At 42.6% G+C, this 17,065-nt stretch overlaps 1 protein-coding gene across 2 annotated transcripts in view; it reads right to left on the bottom strand.

Moving 5' to 3' along the window:
* Window positions 1-5,975: 5,975 nt before the first annotated feature.
* The window catches only part of PLA2R1 (phospholipase A2 receptor 1), a 46,121-nt gene continuing 35,031 nt past the window's right edge, over window positions 5,976-17,065 (bottom strand). Inside the window, exons 23-30 of one of the 2 annotated variants that reach the window (XM_080399136.1) lie at window positions 16,466-16,610; window positions 13,215-13,453; window positions 12,538-12,706; window positions 11,025-11,165; window positions 10,497-10,613; window positions 9,893-10,069; window positions 9,155-9,202; window positions 5,976-8,928 (exon numbers count right to left, since the gene is read on the bottom strand). In XM_080399136.1, coding sequence (XP_080255262.1) covers window positions 8,711-8,928; window positions 9,155-9,202; window positions 9,893-10,069; window positions 10,497-10,613; window positions 11,025-11,165; window positions 12,538-12,706; window positions 13,215-13,453; window positions 16,466-16,610 — 1,254 coding nt within the window. In that variant the 3' untranslated portion in view covers window positions 5,976-8,710. The remainder of the gene's footprint in view (window positions 8,929-9,154; window positions 9,203-9,892; window positions 10,070-10,496; window positions 10,614-11,024; window positions 11,166-12,537; window positions 12,707-13,214; window positions 13,454-16,465; window positions 16,611-17,065) is intronic. The other variant, XM_080399137.1, reaches the window with a different exon arrangement.

Raw genomic sequence — 17,065 nt, 5'->3', positions numbered from 1 at the left:
GAGGAACACCACTCAGCACTGGTCTCCACTTGGACATTGAGTCTCTGAGTGCAACCATCCAGCCAATTCCTTATCCACCAAGTCATCCATCCATCAAATCCATGTCTCTCCAGTTTAAAGACAAGGATGTCATGCAGAACAGTGTCAAATGCTTTGCACAAGTCCAGGTAGATGATATCAGTTGCTCTTCCTTCACCCACCAATGCTGTACCCTGCTGTAGAAGGCTACCAAATTTGCCAGGCATGATTTTCCCTTAGTGAAGCCATGTTGGTTGTCACCAAATCACCTCCTTATTTTCCATGTGCCTTAGCAGAGTTTCCCCGAGGATCTGCTCCATGATCTTGCCAGGCACAGAAGTGAGACTGACCAGCCTGTAGTTTCCCTGGTCTTCCTTATTTCCCTTTTTAAAAATGGGGGTTACGTTTCCCCTTTTTGAGTGTGTGGGAACTTCACTGGATTGCCATGACTTCTCAAATGTGATGGGCAGCAACTTAGTCACTTCATCTACTGGTTCCCTCAGGACCCACAGATGCGTCTCATCAGGCTCCACGGACATGTGAACCTTCAGCTTCCTCAGATGATCTCAAACCTGACCTTCTCCTACAGTGGGTGGCTCTTCATTCTCCCAGATCCTGCCTTTGCCTTCTGTGACTTGGGCTGTATGGCTGGAGCACTTGCTGGTGAAGACTGAGGCAAAAAAGTCATTGAGTGCCTCAGCCTTCTCCAAGTCCTGGGTAACCAGGTGTCTGATTTCTTTTTGGAGAGGGCTCACATTTCCCCTAGTCTTCCTTTTATCACTGACATACTTATAGAAGCTTTGCTTGTTGCCCTTGATGTCCCTGGCCAGCTTTAATTCTATCAGGGCTTTAACTTTCTTAACCTGCTGCTTGGACAATTCCTCTGTATTCCTTCCAGGGTACCTGTCCTTGTTTCCACCCTCTCTAGCCATCCTTTTTGTGTTTGAGGTTGCCCAGGAGCTCCTTGTTTATCCATGTAGGCCTCCTGGTATTTTTGCCTGACTTATCTTTGTTGGGACGCATCACTCCTGAGCTTGGAAGAGGTGATCTTTGAATATTAACCAGCTTTCTTGGGCCCCTCTTTCTCAGGACTTTATCCCTTTATCTTCATGGCAGATCCCTGAAGAGGCCAAAGCCTGCTCTCCTGAAGCCCATGGTAGTGGATCTTTCTGTGTGCCCTCATCACTGCCCTAAGGATCTTGAACTCCACCATTTTGTGGTCACTACAGCCAAGGCTGCCCTTGAGCTTCACATTCCCCACCAGCCCCTCCTTGTGGGTGAGAACAAGGTCCAGCCTAGCATCTCTCCTTGTTGGCTCCTCTAGCACTTGGAGAAGGAGGTTATCATCAATGCATTCCAGGAACCTCCTGGATTGCTTGTGCCCTGGTGTGTTGTCCCTCCAACAAATATCAGGGTGCCTGAAGTCCTCCATGAGGACCAGGGCTTGTGAACAAGAGGCTGCTCTTACTGGTCTGTAGAGGGCCTCATCTGCTCGGTCTTCCTAGTTGGGCAGCCTGTAGCAGACCCCCACCATAATGTCACCTGTCCCTACCCTCCCTTCAATCCTGACCCATAACCTCTCAGCCAGCTTCTCATCCATCCCCAGGTGGAGCTCCATGCACTCCAGCTGGTCACTGACACGGAGGGCAACACTCCCTCCTCATCTCCTCTGCCTTTTCTTCCTAAAGAGCCTGTATCTTTCTATCCCAACACTCCAGCCATAGGAGCCATCCCACCACGTCACAGTGAGGCCAGTAAGATCACAGCCCTGCAGGCATGTGCACATCTCTAACTCCTCTGGTTTACGCCCCATGCTACATGCGTTTGCGTAGAGGCATTTAATTTGGGCACCAATGGGACTCACTGGCTGGAGTTTCTCTGTGCTGCAAATGTGTGCATTTTAAAGGGTAAAGTGGTTGCTATTTCTGTAGGTATTCTATTAATCTGTCCTTTCCAAATGGAAAGCCTCCTGGAACTGTTCTGATGCATTTCCACATTTTACTGAATGGTACCTTACATTTTTTATAGCCGCAATGTGTCCCATTTGTTTATAGCCACAATGTGTCCTATATGTATGACTCCATCTTCAGTATTTGCTTTTGAAACAATATTTAAAGTAATTCAATTTGCCTATCGACATAATTTTCATCCCACAGGACTAGCAGGACACGATATGCAGCAGCACAAACATTACCTTCTTACCTTTTCAGAAAAAAACCTTCTGATATTCTTGAGTATTAAATACCAGAAAAAATAACGCCTATGTCAAGTAAGCATTTAGGTAGGTGTCAGACTTCACATACGTAACAGGTAAGCCTGCCAGCAGTAGCAGAAACTTCCAAAAGAAACCAGTACAGATAAACCAGAGTTATGCGTAACCTGTGCTAGGACCATAACAAATGAAGCCTTCCACGACTTCTTAGAACATTCTTTTACTTTGTACTAAATGTTTATGTATTCCAGTTCATTGGCAATAAGCAGCGTTAGGGATTCTGCTTGCATACCTGAATGAACCTGGGGAGCATCAAGCTTTGGGATGGAGTCCCAAATCCAGCGTCAGTGAAGCCATGCAGCCCAAAACTGCTGATGAGGGAGAGTCTGTCCTTGACCAGCTCCGTGCAAACCTGCTTTTGGCTTCCAGCAAGGGCTTTCCAGGGGCTTCTCACCTGTAACACACGCAAAGGTTAGGGGACAAAGAAGTGGCAAAGCAGATTTAATCAGGTTATGGCTGCGTTCAGAGGCCTAAGATCACGCTTTAAAACAAATGACCCGAATAAATAGCTTCAAAAGAAGAATGTACTTGATAGGATCATTTTCAGTATTCACTAAAAAACTATAAGAAAAAATACAGAGGGTTTTTTGTGCAGCATAAATGGAAACTTTTAATTTCTTAAGGTGCACATCCATCTATAAAAATCTGAAAAGATACAGGGATAGTTTTGTTTTTCCAGTGTATGGTCTGAGCCATTGACCCAGCTATTGCATTCTACTGGTCAACCCAGAGGCAGTGGGGTGGCCTTCCAGCACCCTGCGACTGCCAGCAGCTGCGCACTGGCCGCACTGTGGGATGTGGGTTGTCAGTTGGGTCTTTACGTGCGTGATTCAGAGAAAAAGCCTTCCCTCTTTTCCTGTGCTGGCATGTGGAGGACAACAGCTTTTAGCCCGCTATGCATGTCAAGATTTATCTTGCATCTACAAGTTTAGCTGCTGTTCTCACTAAAACTATGTTTTGAAGCCTTTACTTCTGAGAACCGCAGTGAAGATTTAGTCTGTCAGCTGTGGTTGAGAAAAGAGTAGGATTTGTTACAATAGCAACGAGCCGACAAACAAAAATAAGCATCAGAAATAAAGACAATGGTGGTAGAAGCATCTTTGCTATTATCTAGCGGTGCACTTTTGGAAACGATTGCAGTTGAGAATCACTCTAGTGGTTATAAATTACCACGGTGTTAGTTGTGAGCACGGCGGCAGGCTGGGTCTAGTACGCTTCCTTTGGCGACGGCAGCGGCTTTGTCACAGAAGGATCGGGAAAGTCTGGAAAAGCTGCAGTATAAGGAAACAAGATTATAAAAAGTAAGACTTTCAAGTGAGGCTTTAGTACAAAATGATTCTCAATGTCCTTTTTTTTATGGTTAAGTTTCTAAGATTAGAATCCAAATCACGGCCATCCTGCGTAAAGATATTGGAAACAGAAAGGGATCAGCAACTCTTACGGTCTGAGCAACTTACAGAATAAATTGAGAGAAGGAGAAACTAAATCTGCTTTCAGCAGTGCTATGGAATGATTGCTTATGCAATGGATGCCTAAAATGTCTAATAATTTTAATTTCTATGTCTTCATTTTCCTTTTTGCCATGTAAATTAGTAAATAAATGCCTGCATTGATATAGTCAAGAAATAAAACTTTTAAACAAATGCGTTTACAATAAAGAGACCTGGCTGAAGCATTTTCCGTGGATTACCTTTCCATCAAAGGGATCAGAACAAAAACATACCATGCAGATACATTTACTTATTTATTTAGTACTCAGGAACCCACGTGGATTTTCCCATCACTCACCAAACAAAAGAAAACCCCACAGACCAACGTAAGGACTTGCATTATCCCATTCTGAGCATTTCAGTGCATCCCATGAAAGCTGTTGAGAATGAACACTGAGACTCAGAAAGCCATCATAACACAGCTGTGTAATGTTGTGGCCATGGCTAAGAACTGACACTGATATTTGCGGTCCTGCGACTTGGGAGTTTTGCTGCTTGTATAATTAAACTTCTAAAGGATCCCGAGAAGATCCCTCTGATCTTGCACAGCTCATTTTTCAGCTCTGTGTGTACCACTACCACCTACTGGCCTAACCGAGACTGACTCTGTTTCCAAGCACCAAGAGCAACCATAATTCACGTCACCTCAGAACACCTAACGCCAGTCAATTTGCTCCTGATGGTTACTTACACGAGGGCTGCATCAGATTGTAAGAGGTCAGAACTGGCCTGCAGGGGTTTAAAACCAACATTCCAGTGATTACCAAAGGAAATATTTTATTATTATAGCTCAAGAAGAGGCGTTTTTCTTTTTTTTTTAGCTGACAATTCAGAGCCTAGTTGCTGAATGTACAATTTAGCTTTTAACCAAAAAATTCTGCTTATATACAAATGGCCTGGAGGAAAGGTATGCCACAGATTTCATTACAGTGGGTTTATTATTACAAGAGACTGAGGATGCCTGTTACTACACTAAGAGAGAGGCAACATGATGAAAAAAAATAGCAGGGGCTAAATTAAACAGGAATTTGTGCGATGGTGCCCTGGGAACCAAAAGCTGGTCAAGTCTCGCAGAGTGTGAGGAAACCTTCTGTTCCCTACACTCCCTCTGGAGTGTACTGCGCAGATTTCAAGTGGCCCCATAGCTCCTTCCTTGTCGCGACCCAGCCACAAACTGTGTCTGTGACGAGAGGAGTATCCCTACGCAAAGAAAGGCAGCACTGCACCCAGGAGAGGCACAGCTAGAAAGGGCTGCATAGGTGTCATGTTGCCCACTTACAGCCTTGTGCCACAACCCTTCGCTCTGCCTGGTCATGCTGGACACCTCTGCCATGCATACGTCCCCATCGCAGGCTCCAGTCCAGTTGGGATGTGACAGTTGCATCAGGCATCTCCTTCCCTGGGACTACTTTCCCAAGGACTGCTAAAGGGATCAGGAGGTAAATTTTCTCCTGGAATACAGTCTGCAAAAATAAGCACATGGATTTTTTCCAAACCCTAATATCTGGCAGACATGCTTGTCAGATGTTGGTCTGAATGTATCTCTCTCTGATGGGGATACCCTTCCATCCCCCAAGAATGGAGGTGCTATGAAAACATCTAACGCTTCCCTTTCAGTAAACACATGCGAAGAGGCTAGCACAGCAGAGGAAACCACCAACATTCATTTGCCAGCTCAGGCTCTGGTGAACCTAGTTCTTGGGCATGGGAAGCACTTCGGTGTATCTCTGCAATGTTTGTGGCAGAAATGAACGGGCTCCCACAGAACACAGCCTCCACAGTCCAGCAGGAAAACTCCTCCAGCCCATCACTCATCCCTGGTGCCCCAGCTCCCAGGGCTGCAGGGAACAGGCAATAGGCTGGAAGAATATCTGTGCATCAGCACCATGCTCCCATCCATCATCCTCACTAATGGTGCTGTGGCTCCTTCCTCCTCTCCGCACCTTATGCACACACGTCCTGGGGCATCCTCATCCACACCTTGGGAAACACTGGGACCACCATGTGTGTGGAGACTGTCTGCAGTGCCCAGGTCTAGGTCCAGCCATGTAGCCAGAGAGCAGGCTGGTGCAGCTGTCCCTCTCCTACCAGGATAACCTGGTGTGAAGCCTGGGGACTGCTGTTACGTGACACTAAAGCCTGGCAGCTAATTAAAGCTGGGGAAAGATTCAGGAAGAATTACAGCACAGAAAATTACTATTCACGCTTTAATTTTCCAGTTGAAATACTACAGTGAATCTCACAGCCGATATCATCAAGGTCAGCAGTAAAAAGAGTCACCACATACTCCGTTCGGGAACAGTATGGAAGGACCTCTGATTAAGGGAAAACAAATGAAAGCTATGGGTAACAAAATCCAGAATGAAGACTAGAAACAATCAGTGATTACATTCTTGAGTGAGTAATACCTGCAATTACAAAAGTTAAATGATAAAAGACTTAAAAATAAATATTTAAGGATCTGTTCCCTCAAACCCCTTTCAAAGTAGGAAGAAAACACCGCTTGAACTATTTTTCCCTTAATGCAAGATCATCTACATCGGAGTTGATGTTATAATCAGTGATCACTATTTTGAGGGTAGGGTTATTTATTATACCACTGCCCTTCAAATATATTTAAAAGATTACAACATACCTCAAGGAAAATTGATTAAATGCTTATGTCAAGTTTTCTGGAAAAAAAAAATACACCTTCATTAACCACATCAAAATGCGACAAGAGCCTGCATAACTGGTATAACAGCATCATAGTCTGATAAATACATGTCCTTGGAGATGACACGGCTTGCTCTAGCAAACAAAAAGCACCTTGCCAAGCCACTGTGCTTGCTGGTGCTGCAGGAAGGCAGCTTCTACACACTTGTCAGTGAATGCGATGAAAGGGATTTGTTGGTGTAAGTTCCTCCAACTGTAGTTTAAATAGGCGACATTCTCATGGGGAAGGGAGAGATGGTCACACCCTTTTTTCTTCCTTTTCTTTTGGTGGTAAAGAAGCTATCACAGTTCATACATATCAACAGCAGATTATCTGGGAATTGCACTCAAAAGATGCAGTGCACAAATTCTGATAGTGGACTTCACGTAAAAACAGTCCCATAGACAAATCTAGAGGACTAAACGTTTGAGTTTCTAAAACATTACTGAACACTAATGTATGGGGTCAAGCCATTAGACAAAATATACACAGAAAAGCTGTTTGTATTTTATATGACGGAAAAAATCTCAGATTAGAGAATTTGTGATAGCTACACCCATAGAGGTTATTTGAAACAGTAAATCGAAAATGATATTGGCATCAAAATCATCTGCAGCCTCTTTGACATTTTGAATGGTTCTGTAAACCAGCACAGAAATAGTCTATGTAATAACAATTTTTTAAAATAGCCCTATACATAATCATGACAAGAACAGGCAATTTTTGTTTCTAGAATTGGCCATGTGAAATCTAACTAAAAGGCAGTCATACATTCCTGTGCACATGCACAAATAGTGTGTAAAAACATTTCAGTTGGCCTTGGCTGCTTGCTTAATTCTGAGGAACATACCTCCTCTGTCTTAGGGCTTTTGCAAAATTGTTACAATGAGTCATCTTAAAACAAACAAACCAACAAACCTAACAATAACTGCAGCCCTTTGCAGCAGCTTTAAGAGATGACTGAAGGCACAGTAAATCCATTCCAAAGTAACTTGTCATGACTAACCATTTGTTTTTCCATGCTGCAATAAAAACAAAAAATAAAATCCCTGAAAATCTCCCGGGTATTTTCAGAGGCGTGGGTGGAGGACTGGTTAGGGTGGTGGAAGTCCCACGGAGAGCAGGCGATGCTGTCCCGGGCCCCTGTAACTGAGGTAGCGCAGAGACCCGCGCTGGGTCCTTCACAGCCGCCAGCCTGCAGCCCAGCTGGCCTGTGGAATCATCTCCTTCATTAGCACCTTCGTACAAACGCTGAAAGTGAAAAGTGTCCTGAGGGTCTGCTACATGGGGTTATAGGACTATAGCACCCTTTGGGAACAGCAGTGTGGCTCCCTCACACATTGTCCTTAGCTGCCGAGAGCAGGGTCTCAGAGGAGTGTACACGAATACTGCAGAAATACTGTAGGTGAACAGTAAAACAATTTATTACCATAACTTCAGCAAGATTTATAAGAGGTTGTTTTCCTCGAACAGATATTGCCCAAAAATATCTTTAAATGAGGTTGATGGCATTCCATTTCTAAAATAACTCAGGTGAGAGATCACACGGTTAAATCATTAACAGGCTGCTGGATGCATCTCAAATATATTAACTTCAGGATGACAAAGCCCATATGCCATTATATCGCTAGACTAATTTATTTCCTAATGTGAACTAAGCATCGTGGGTCAAACCACCAGAACTCTGGCACTCCAAAGTCAAAAGTGATTTCATTGGAAATCTGCCTGGCAAGAATCCTCTGTCTGAAAAAATAACTGTTCAGTTTGCAGAAGGAATGGCTATTAAGAAAAAAAACCCTACCCCATAAACCTCGGAAAATGTTTTAGAGCTCCTAAATTCAAGGCCAAATTCTAATGCTGGCTCATGAGCAGATTCTGCGATGTAAAAAAACCAAAACACAAAAGCCCAAATGTCCATGAAGGAAAAAGTTGCATTAAAATGCCCATGGCTGTGGGGCCTCAGACACGACTGCTCCATGTGAGAGGATGGAGGTTTATGGTGTGGGAGTATTTTCAGTTCCTGGCTTGTCCCCGAGAAGACAATTTTTCCATGGTTCTGCCTTGTGTCCTCACCTCATCCTGCCACAAAGCAAAAGCTCTCCAGGGTAGGGAGCCCCTGTGGCATTCACACCAACGGCTACAAGGCTTCCTCTGAACACGGGTGCCCCAAGGGACTCCCGAGAAGATCATGGAGTTTCACACAGAAGACAATGACCACTTGCTACTTTTGATGAATTAATTGTCGTCACTTCTCTCAAAATCAGAAATGAGGATGCTTTCTTCCAGAGCAGGAACATCAGCGTTAATCTGTGGCAAATAGGCATTTCTGACCCACAGTATCCTGCGGAAGAGCTGGTTATTCTGTTTGTGCAGGCACCACAGAAACAGGGAAATGGCAGCCAACATCACCAGCGTCACGAGAACAGCCAGAGCCACAAGCCCACGGTATGATGCTATAAGGGAAGGACAGAAATTGTTACTAAGCAGATATAGCTATAATTATAGATAACTCTAAATATAAACATACAGATGTTTTATGGAAAACATTATTACTCCTTATAAGTCACGCATTTTAAATTACAGGTTTAACAGTGAAAAATGTTACTTCACAAAGTATCGGCTCAAAATGTGTTATTACTGCTTCTAAAAAAAAATTAAGAAAGTATAGAAGGAACTTACCTTTTTCAGAGGGTTCTGTTGCATTGATATCTGAAATAGAATCCAGAACTGTCATAAAATTACCCACAGAGCTAACAAAAGTTGCTATATATACTCACTGTAAAATTGATACCGAGAAGATAACCTACCCAAAGCCATGCAAGGGCAGGCTGTTCTTTGTTTAATTGGAACCATGTCAATGGGATTCCAACTGGCCAAGTTAAACTTGACCTAACCTGTTAGCTAAAATCCCTTACATTTGGCGGAACATATTAATTGACATTTGGGCAAGGATAACAGCACTATTTAAACCCACTTTTTAAAGCAGAAATGCAGAAGCGGGACTGTGCGGCAGCAGATTAACCTAGTGGCTGAGTCCAACAGTGACTCAGGCATTTTGGGTGGACTCTGGAAACACTTCAGCTCTCTCACAGACCCACGTTCCTACTGACACGGTGTCCGTGCAGCTCTCCCGGGCTGCACCAGCCCATGCTGTGAGGTCTGCGGGTCAGCCTGATGCTCTGCACATGGCTCGCCCATACAACGGAAAGTCGTACCGCAGTCGGCGATAACACAACAGCTGCCCAGGCTCCTCACAAGAAAGTTACCCTGGCTGACTGGGTTTTTTGTCAGTATTTTTTCTAATCCCAAGGGACAGAATTATTTAAATGAAAACCAAGAGCAAGTAAACAAGCAACAAGGAACATTTTAAACAATGGTTATAAGGACACAACCACCTTCTTTCATGGAAGCACATACCTGCATCCATTTTACATACAAAACCTTTTTTTTCTCTGCATGGAGATAATTGCCAGACTCCATCTGTGGTCCTCAGGCTGATACAAAAATTCCCTTTGAGATGATCAAATTCAGGCTCCCTGATGCCCCAGTTAGAATAATTTAAGGGAGAACCATCAAGCCAGGAGATTGTCTCATCTAAGGGCATAAGTTATAAATCATTATAAAATAGCATTGTATTTTGATAAATATCTGTTTCAGTTGCATTTACCCTCACTTAGAAAAAAACAACAACTGTACTTCGTCTGCTTGGCCACTATATTACCTTTTTTTTTCCTTGCAGGATTTATAAACAACCTATGCATTTGACACAGAAGGTGGCCTGTAGTGCTTCTTTAAGAACAAAGGGATTCACATGCATGCATACATAATGAGTTTTCAGAATACTAACAAGTAACGATTACAGAAAGCTTGGCTGATTTTACTGCATCATAAACAGGTCATAAGCAGTGAAAAAAAAATCTCAGAAAGTAACAAGGGTTTTGGAAGATAGGTACACTAACATTAAAATGACAAAAAAACGAACCAGGTTCTTACAAACAGTTCTCTTCCACTCAAAACTTACTCTCTGTAACAAGCAGGATGTTCAACCAAACCATTTGCACTGAATAACCAAAACTGTGCAATTCTTCCAAAATGAAGGCATTTTCATCTTCGTCTTGAATAGTCAGAAGATTTGATCCTATAAATTAAACACAGAACACATTTTCAAACAATCCATGTGATTAAAATAAAATATTGCATTTCAAAAAGTTAGTATTATAAGCCTTAACTGAAAACCTTGAGAAGTCTGGTTATGCATTGTAATTTCTTAAATTTGCAATTAACGTGAAAACGTTCAGCATGATATAAAACTGTTCTTACATGATTCTAAAACAAGTTTGAAGGGGAAAAAATAATTTTATGTGTATTTTCAGAAATCAGTATTTTCACAAGGAAAGGAACAACAGTTTCATAGTTGGCTTATGAGCTTCACTATTGTTACCATGAACTAGAGAAAACACACGACATTATTTCAGCCAGTTCAGAAAACACGTATTTTTTTTTTTAAGATATTAGGATGATATTTTGCAGCTACAAAATAATCACTTACTTTGATTTTTGCAGACTTCATATGCAGTATCAAAACTTGTGCCCTGCAGAACTGTGGAAAAGCTGTAGCAACTGTTTTTGAATTTGATCCAGGGAACAGTTTTTTCTGAACATAAGCCTTTATAGGCAGTAAGTTTCTTTTCTGTGATAGAAATAACAGCACGGGTTTATTGGCACAACATACACATTAATATAACATTCCACGTGCAGTTTTGCAGTAATGCTAATAAACACATTATTGGGTTATGCCTCTATTTTTCGAAGTGAAAATTTAGTATATATTTGTATTGGAAGAGTAAAGCTGGTTTTACTTCTGATCAGAAGCCTTGCTTGATTGCAACAGCAAATCAGGACAATCTAACTGGTACTGATGTGCAGAGGGTGCTGTGAGCAAAGTACAGATCAGAGCATTCCAGGCTGCCCAGCATCTCCCAGAGGGCTGGGGATTTCCAAGGACTGCAGAGATTCTCTCCTCTAAGCCACAGAGGTAACTTGTGCCAAATACCACGGCACAGAGGACAGCTTCCCACCGTGAGCAGCTGCCAGCCCCCCTGGAGTGCAATGTGCTGCAGCAAAGAGCCCCTCTGACTCAGGGCAACCCTACAAGCTCATTTTGTGATACCCAGCATCACTTCCCAGTAGATTCAGCTACGTTACCTATAGTCTCACAAGCCTCCTACTTTGCTACAAAACACATTTTTTAAAAATTAAGTAAACCTTAGGCTATATATGATTACATAACATGACAAACACATTGGAAAAACAGTCAGCTTCATGACAAAAACCACGATAAAGAATAATTTTTGTCCTGAAGGATTCCAAAATAGCTTCCTTCTCAACAGGTCCAAAAGCTGTAATAAATGCAGGCAAACCCCTGGTGACCAATACTACTAAATAGGAACTCTTTTGAGAACTGGATGCTGCCAAAGACTGCAGTCTTGCACTGAATGCAGTTCCAGACCTGAATTCTAGATTCAGATGAAGCCCAGGTAATCGACAGAGTATTGCAGGAAGCTCAACATATTTTAGGATACAGGAAAATATTCTTATCTTTACAACAAAAAAAGTTGCAAAATCTTTTACGTGCAACCAGTGAAAATATGCCTCTGATTTTTCATTTTGCTCTAAATGCTTCCTTTCTCCCATCCCCCAGTTAACTGTGGCAAATCGAATTTATTTCCCTTCAAGCTAGGTTATTAGCAATCATTATTTTTCACAGATAATACAGTGTTCACTGAGGAGACATGTTAGGTAATCTTCCTGTTCCTTTTCTATTGTGAAAGTTCTCTTTCCGTTCTTTTACGGACCAGACCTGATGACAAATAATTTAGGGGGGAAAATGGTTTCACAAATAGAAGACAAAGCAAGGAAATGCCAGAAATATACTTCAGTTTTGAATAATACTATCATCATTGCTCAACCTCAAGCCAATTAATTTCCTTTCATACACTTCCACTGCCAATACACACATTTGGAGCTGCAAGGATCTCATATAACGGTTAACTCTGACTTACTGGGTGGCACATGGCAAACTGCTCCTTGCAGAAGTCGTTCACAGTTGGCACTCCTCCAGTGCCCTGAAGTATCCATGTAAACACAGCTACCAAAGGCCTGGGACTCGTCATCTTCCCAGAAGGTAAACAAAGACCTAGTCCCATCTGACCATTCAAAGTTAAGCCCGTTCTGCCAAAACAAATTTCAGATTATCTTTCCGATATGCTTTAGCACCACACAAGTTCATCTTCTCCTGGTGGCATTCTCACCAGGTATTACAGAATGTCTTTTACTTTTCCAAAGGCTGGGTAGATCCAGAAGGATCTACAAAAGGCAGATCCCAAGGATCCTCCCAACTTACTTCTGGGAGACCACACACTACATCTAACCTGCTGTTTTCAGCAAGTGGTTATTTGGGCCGTTGAGACACTACAAATGAAACAACATCACTTCAATGCTGACACTACAAGAGACTTTTTGTTTGTTTTTAAAATGTTTTCTATGGCTTTTAGTTTTCATTAGTCATAGCACCAAAGCGGCTCTCATTAGACTTATACATTAGGTTGCAAAAAAATTGTTAGGGCTCAAGCTTCCCAGGACTTCCCGTGACTTCAAATGAACGACACAGCTCATTAGCTTGTTATCGGAAAAACTCCACGGCGGTATCACATTCACAGCCAGGGAGCCCACTACGTACATCCAAAGTGAACAGCCCGATCCAGTGGTTGTAGCCCAGCTGATTCACAATGACCGTGAGGAAAGATTGGTGATACTGGTCTGTAATGCTGACCAACTCTGCCCCATTTGCCATGCAGGTTTTCAAAGCTGAAGACCATGTAAAATTCCCACGTATTAATTTATACATTCTGTTTCCATATTCTAAAGTATCTGGCACAGGGTACATTTCAGATGCATTGATGACATGTCTGGATGTGTCTGTTATTAAACAGAAAGAAATTATTTATTTATTTTTTAACACAGATTGAACATAGCAGAATAGCTCCTAAAAAATCAGAACTATCCTTAAAAACAAATCTAAAAATTGCAAACTCCTTGGTTTCAGGAAGGCATTGTGAGCTTTAACAAGAAAAAGACAACGACTGCTAGAGCAGGATCTGAAATTCCATCACAGCACAAAACTCATCACAGGAGTGAATGAGTTTAATGTATCTCACACACACACACAAAAACCAAACAACAAAAAAACCAAAACCCTGGATAGAGTTAGTTCCACTGACTGGATCTTTGAAGGTCTGTAAGAAATCATCTGGGATCTAGACGTATCCCAAACGTCCAATAGTAGTGGGCTGCAGAGTGCTCTTATCCCAGATACCATGCATGTAATTTAGATTACCCCTTTTTTGACCCATTATTTTTAATAATTTCCAAGTTCAGCTTACAGCAGAAAGCCTGACCTCACAAGTGATTATACTGGCACAACTGAGAGGATGACAAACTTTTGCTTATGGTACAACTGCGTGCTCGGGAGCTTCCTGAGCTCATCTGTACAATCCACGAGCCAACGCAGAGAGGATCACGGTATTGGCACTTAAAGAGAAATCCTCTGTGCATGGAGACTTAAATCTGTTTTTGATGATAAACTAACATATCAATGTCCAAAACAATGAAAGGAAGAAGCGGAGTTTTTAGATTTAAGAAATATAAAAAGGTAGAGCCTTCCATAAGAAAAAAAATCAAGAGGCAGAGACCATCTGCACCCCAGCCCAGTCTGTGATGCTGCTGCGCTTGCTTTTCTAGAGGAGGCAAATGCCTTTGCTAATGTGTATGAATGCTCACAGTATACTTTAAACAAGGCTGTTAAAGCAATGCCTCAGTTTTAATCCCCTTTGTCAGTTTGGATAAGTTACTTCTGTCTGTAAAACTTCTCTGTGATTACAAAATGAAGTGGTTACTCTGCTATGAGGTGGAGTGGTTTTAGAATTGGTTCCCATTATGACTAAGAGAGGAGTGTTAACAAGCACATTAAAATAGTACACATTTATTATTTGTCATTCACAAATCATTTACAATTAGAAATTTATAATCAATAAAAAGTTCTGTTCTTTTAGTTAGAGTGCTAACTGAAGCACTCTATTTTGCTCCAGCTTTCAGTGTGTGTCACTGTTTAAGAAAAGGCAGGAAGTGCAGGAAAATCCCAACTCAAGCATCCCTAAGAGATCAGAGTCCAGTTCAGCTCTCCTGCTGGTGTATTTCATTTTAGCCTCCTACAGAGAATAATTCAAAAAAGGGAAGATGGGATGCAGGCAGGATAGCAGAAGCAAAGCACCATCTCATCTTCCCAGGAACTGACACATTTGTTTGGACATTTGAGCAAATTTAGCAGTTCACTACTGCCAGCAAGAGGCTGTCCCACCTCTCCCTTCCTTGCTCCTCTGCTCTTCCAGCTCACATACCCATGCACAGGTCTGGCACCTGCCTGACCCTGCATTGGGCTGATGCAGCCTGGAAAAACGGCACAAAATGACATCAGCTGAGGGCAGGGGGCAAGTAGGGGGAAGGGGAAAAGACCAGAGTGTTTTCTGCTGAATTAGCAAGCTGAGCTGCTCGATGGTTTGGGAGCGTGCCGTGGGTGTCACAGTAGGGAGGCAGGACTGCCCCCCTCACCCCCAGGAGCACCCTGCTGCGCATGGAGCAGGCGGGCAGCACCGAGCCCAAGGCACAGCACAGCCCACCCATCGCCACGGTGCTTTGGCCAGGGCCCATTGGCCACTCTCACGTGCACCTGACCAGGGAACACGGGAGGGTCCTGGTCACCCACTGCAGCCCCATCCCTCCCCAGGCACCCTGCAGCCTGGCCGGGGGCAGCGGCTCTCCTTCCTGCCTCTTAATGCCTTTGCCATCTGTCTGAAGCAGCAGCAAGGGTTAAAAAATAAACACTGGGGAGGTAAACTAAACAAACCAGCAGGAAAATGCATGCATTTATTTTTTCTACGCTACGTGCAGGATTACTCCAGCACTAATCAATGATGTCAAATACAGCTATGGTTTGCTAAAGCCACATGTGAGCGCTGCCCAAAGCTTGTATTTGTTTATTCTACCTCTCAACTCACTCTCCCTGCCTGCCAGGCAGCCAGCAGGAGGGGATTGTCTCTTTAGACCCAGGGTTTAACTAAGCGGTGCTATATAAAGCTGAGCCATATAAAACCACCCTCGCAGTAAGCAGGCACCCAAGGACACTCCCTACAGGCTCAGATCACTTCCCTCTTTTGCTTTAGGGTTAATAATTTGTCGCTGGTCTATTTTGGTAACATGTGCTGGCAGCTTCCCGCTGGCAGCCCCTGGGATGGGGCTCCCAAGCTGCCTGAGCACCCCAGGGAAGCCAGCGGCTCTCGATGCGGGAGGCAGCGCCAGAGCGTGGCTTGAGGAAACCAAACAACGCGTGTGCCCCGCAAAAGCTTCGTGCTTCAGGCAAGTGAACTTCACGGTAACAGAACTACAGAAGCGTGAAAAGAAAAGCCAAACTCTATTTGATCAGCCAGTTGGTCCGCACTGTTCACATTCCTCGAGTCTGATCCAATATTGCAAGTTGTGTCCTCCCCCACCAAATAAAAATAAAATAAAAAAATATCATATTTTAATAAAAAATACCCTCAGTTTTGCCTTTTGTGATTTTGTGTGGTTACTCTGCTGCCATGACAGACACATGAAATTTCATCTCTATTCCTGATTCTGATACGCAACAGAAAGCTCAGTTAGAAAGAGAACTTAATAACAGAACATTTTTCTAGAAATTACTTCTACATCACAGCTATTGATTTATTAAATAGTGAAAAGCTAGACTATCTAAATATCAAACTATCTTAGAAAACCTTCATGTTCCTGGTTTTACAGACTCCTATAGCAAGCTGCTTCTACATGACAATAAAGATTAATTCATTATAGTAAGAAAAGAGAATAGAAGCAAAGCAAAGCAAAATAAAACCTTACCCTGAGTCTTTTGGCAGACAAATCCATAATTTTTCTGACAGTTTTCTAAGTACCATTTTCCCGTAAAATAAAAATTAGGGTTATTTGATACCAGTGTACATAGCGGAAGTTGTTCTCGAATGTTTGCACTGTTATACCGCTGTCTCTGCAATCAACATCGAAACTTACATTAATTTAAAAAGACACTGTGTAAAACAATGCATAATCATTACATTAAATTTAGAATAATTACCTGAAAGTCACTATTACAAGTATTTAGGTGGAACAATGAAGGCTCCCACATGCACAACCTGAAGCAATAACCTCGCAATAAAAAGGTCACAAGCTTTCACTCAACAAACTAAAATACTAAGCCCAATATAGACTAACATGGCATAAACCAACATACTAAAATGCAAAATTTATAATCTTACTCCTAAACATTGTTCAGCCCCAGCATACGATCCTAACCATCTAATTTAAACTATGTTGCTTAAATGCACTTGCAAGAGAATGTGACTATAGCCACCGATTACGTGAATAGCTGTCTCAGTAGTTCCTTTTTTGCTGCCTCTAGTTATGACCATAAATACGTGCCCACAGCTGTCTGAAGTAGCAAAA

The sequence above is a fragment of the Falco punctatus genome, assembly GCF_963210335.1.
Source record: "Falco punctatus genome assembly, chromosome: 8".
Taxonomy (NCBI): domain Eukaryota; kingdom Metazoa; phylum Chordata; class Aves; order Falconiformes; family Falconidae; genus Falco; species Falco punctatus.
Note: the sequence above shows the minus strand (reverse complement) of the source record. Positions and strands in the feature narration are given on the sequence as shown.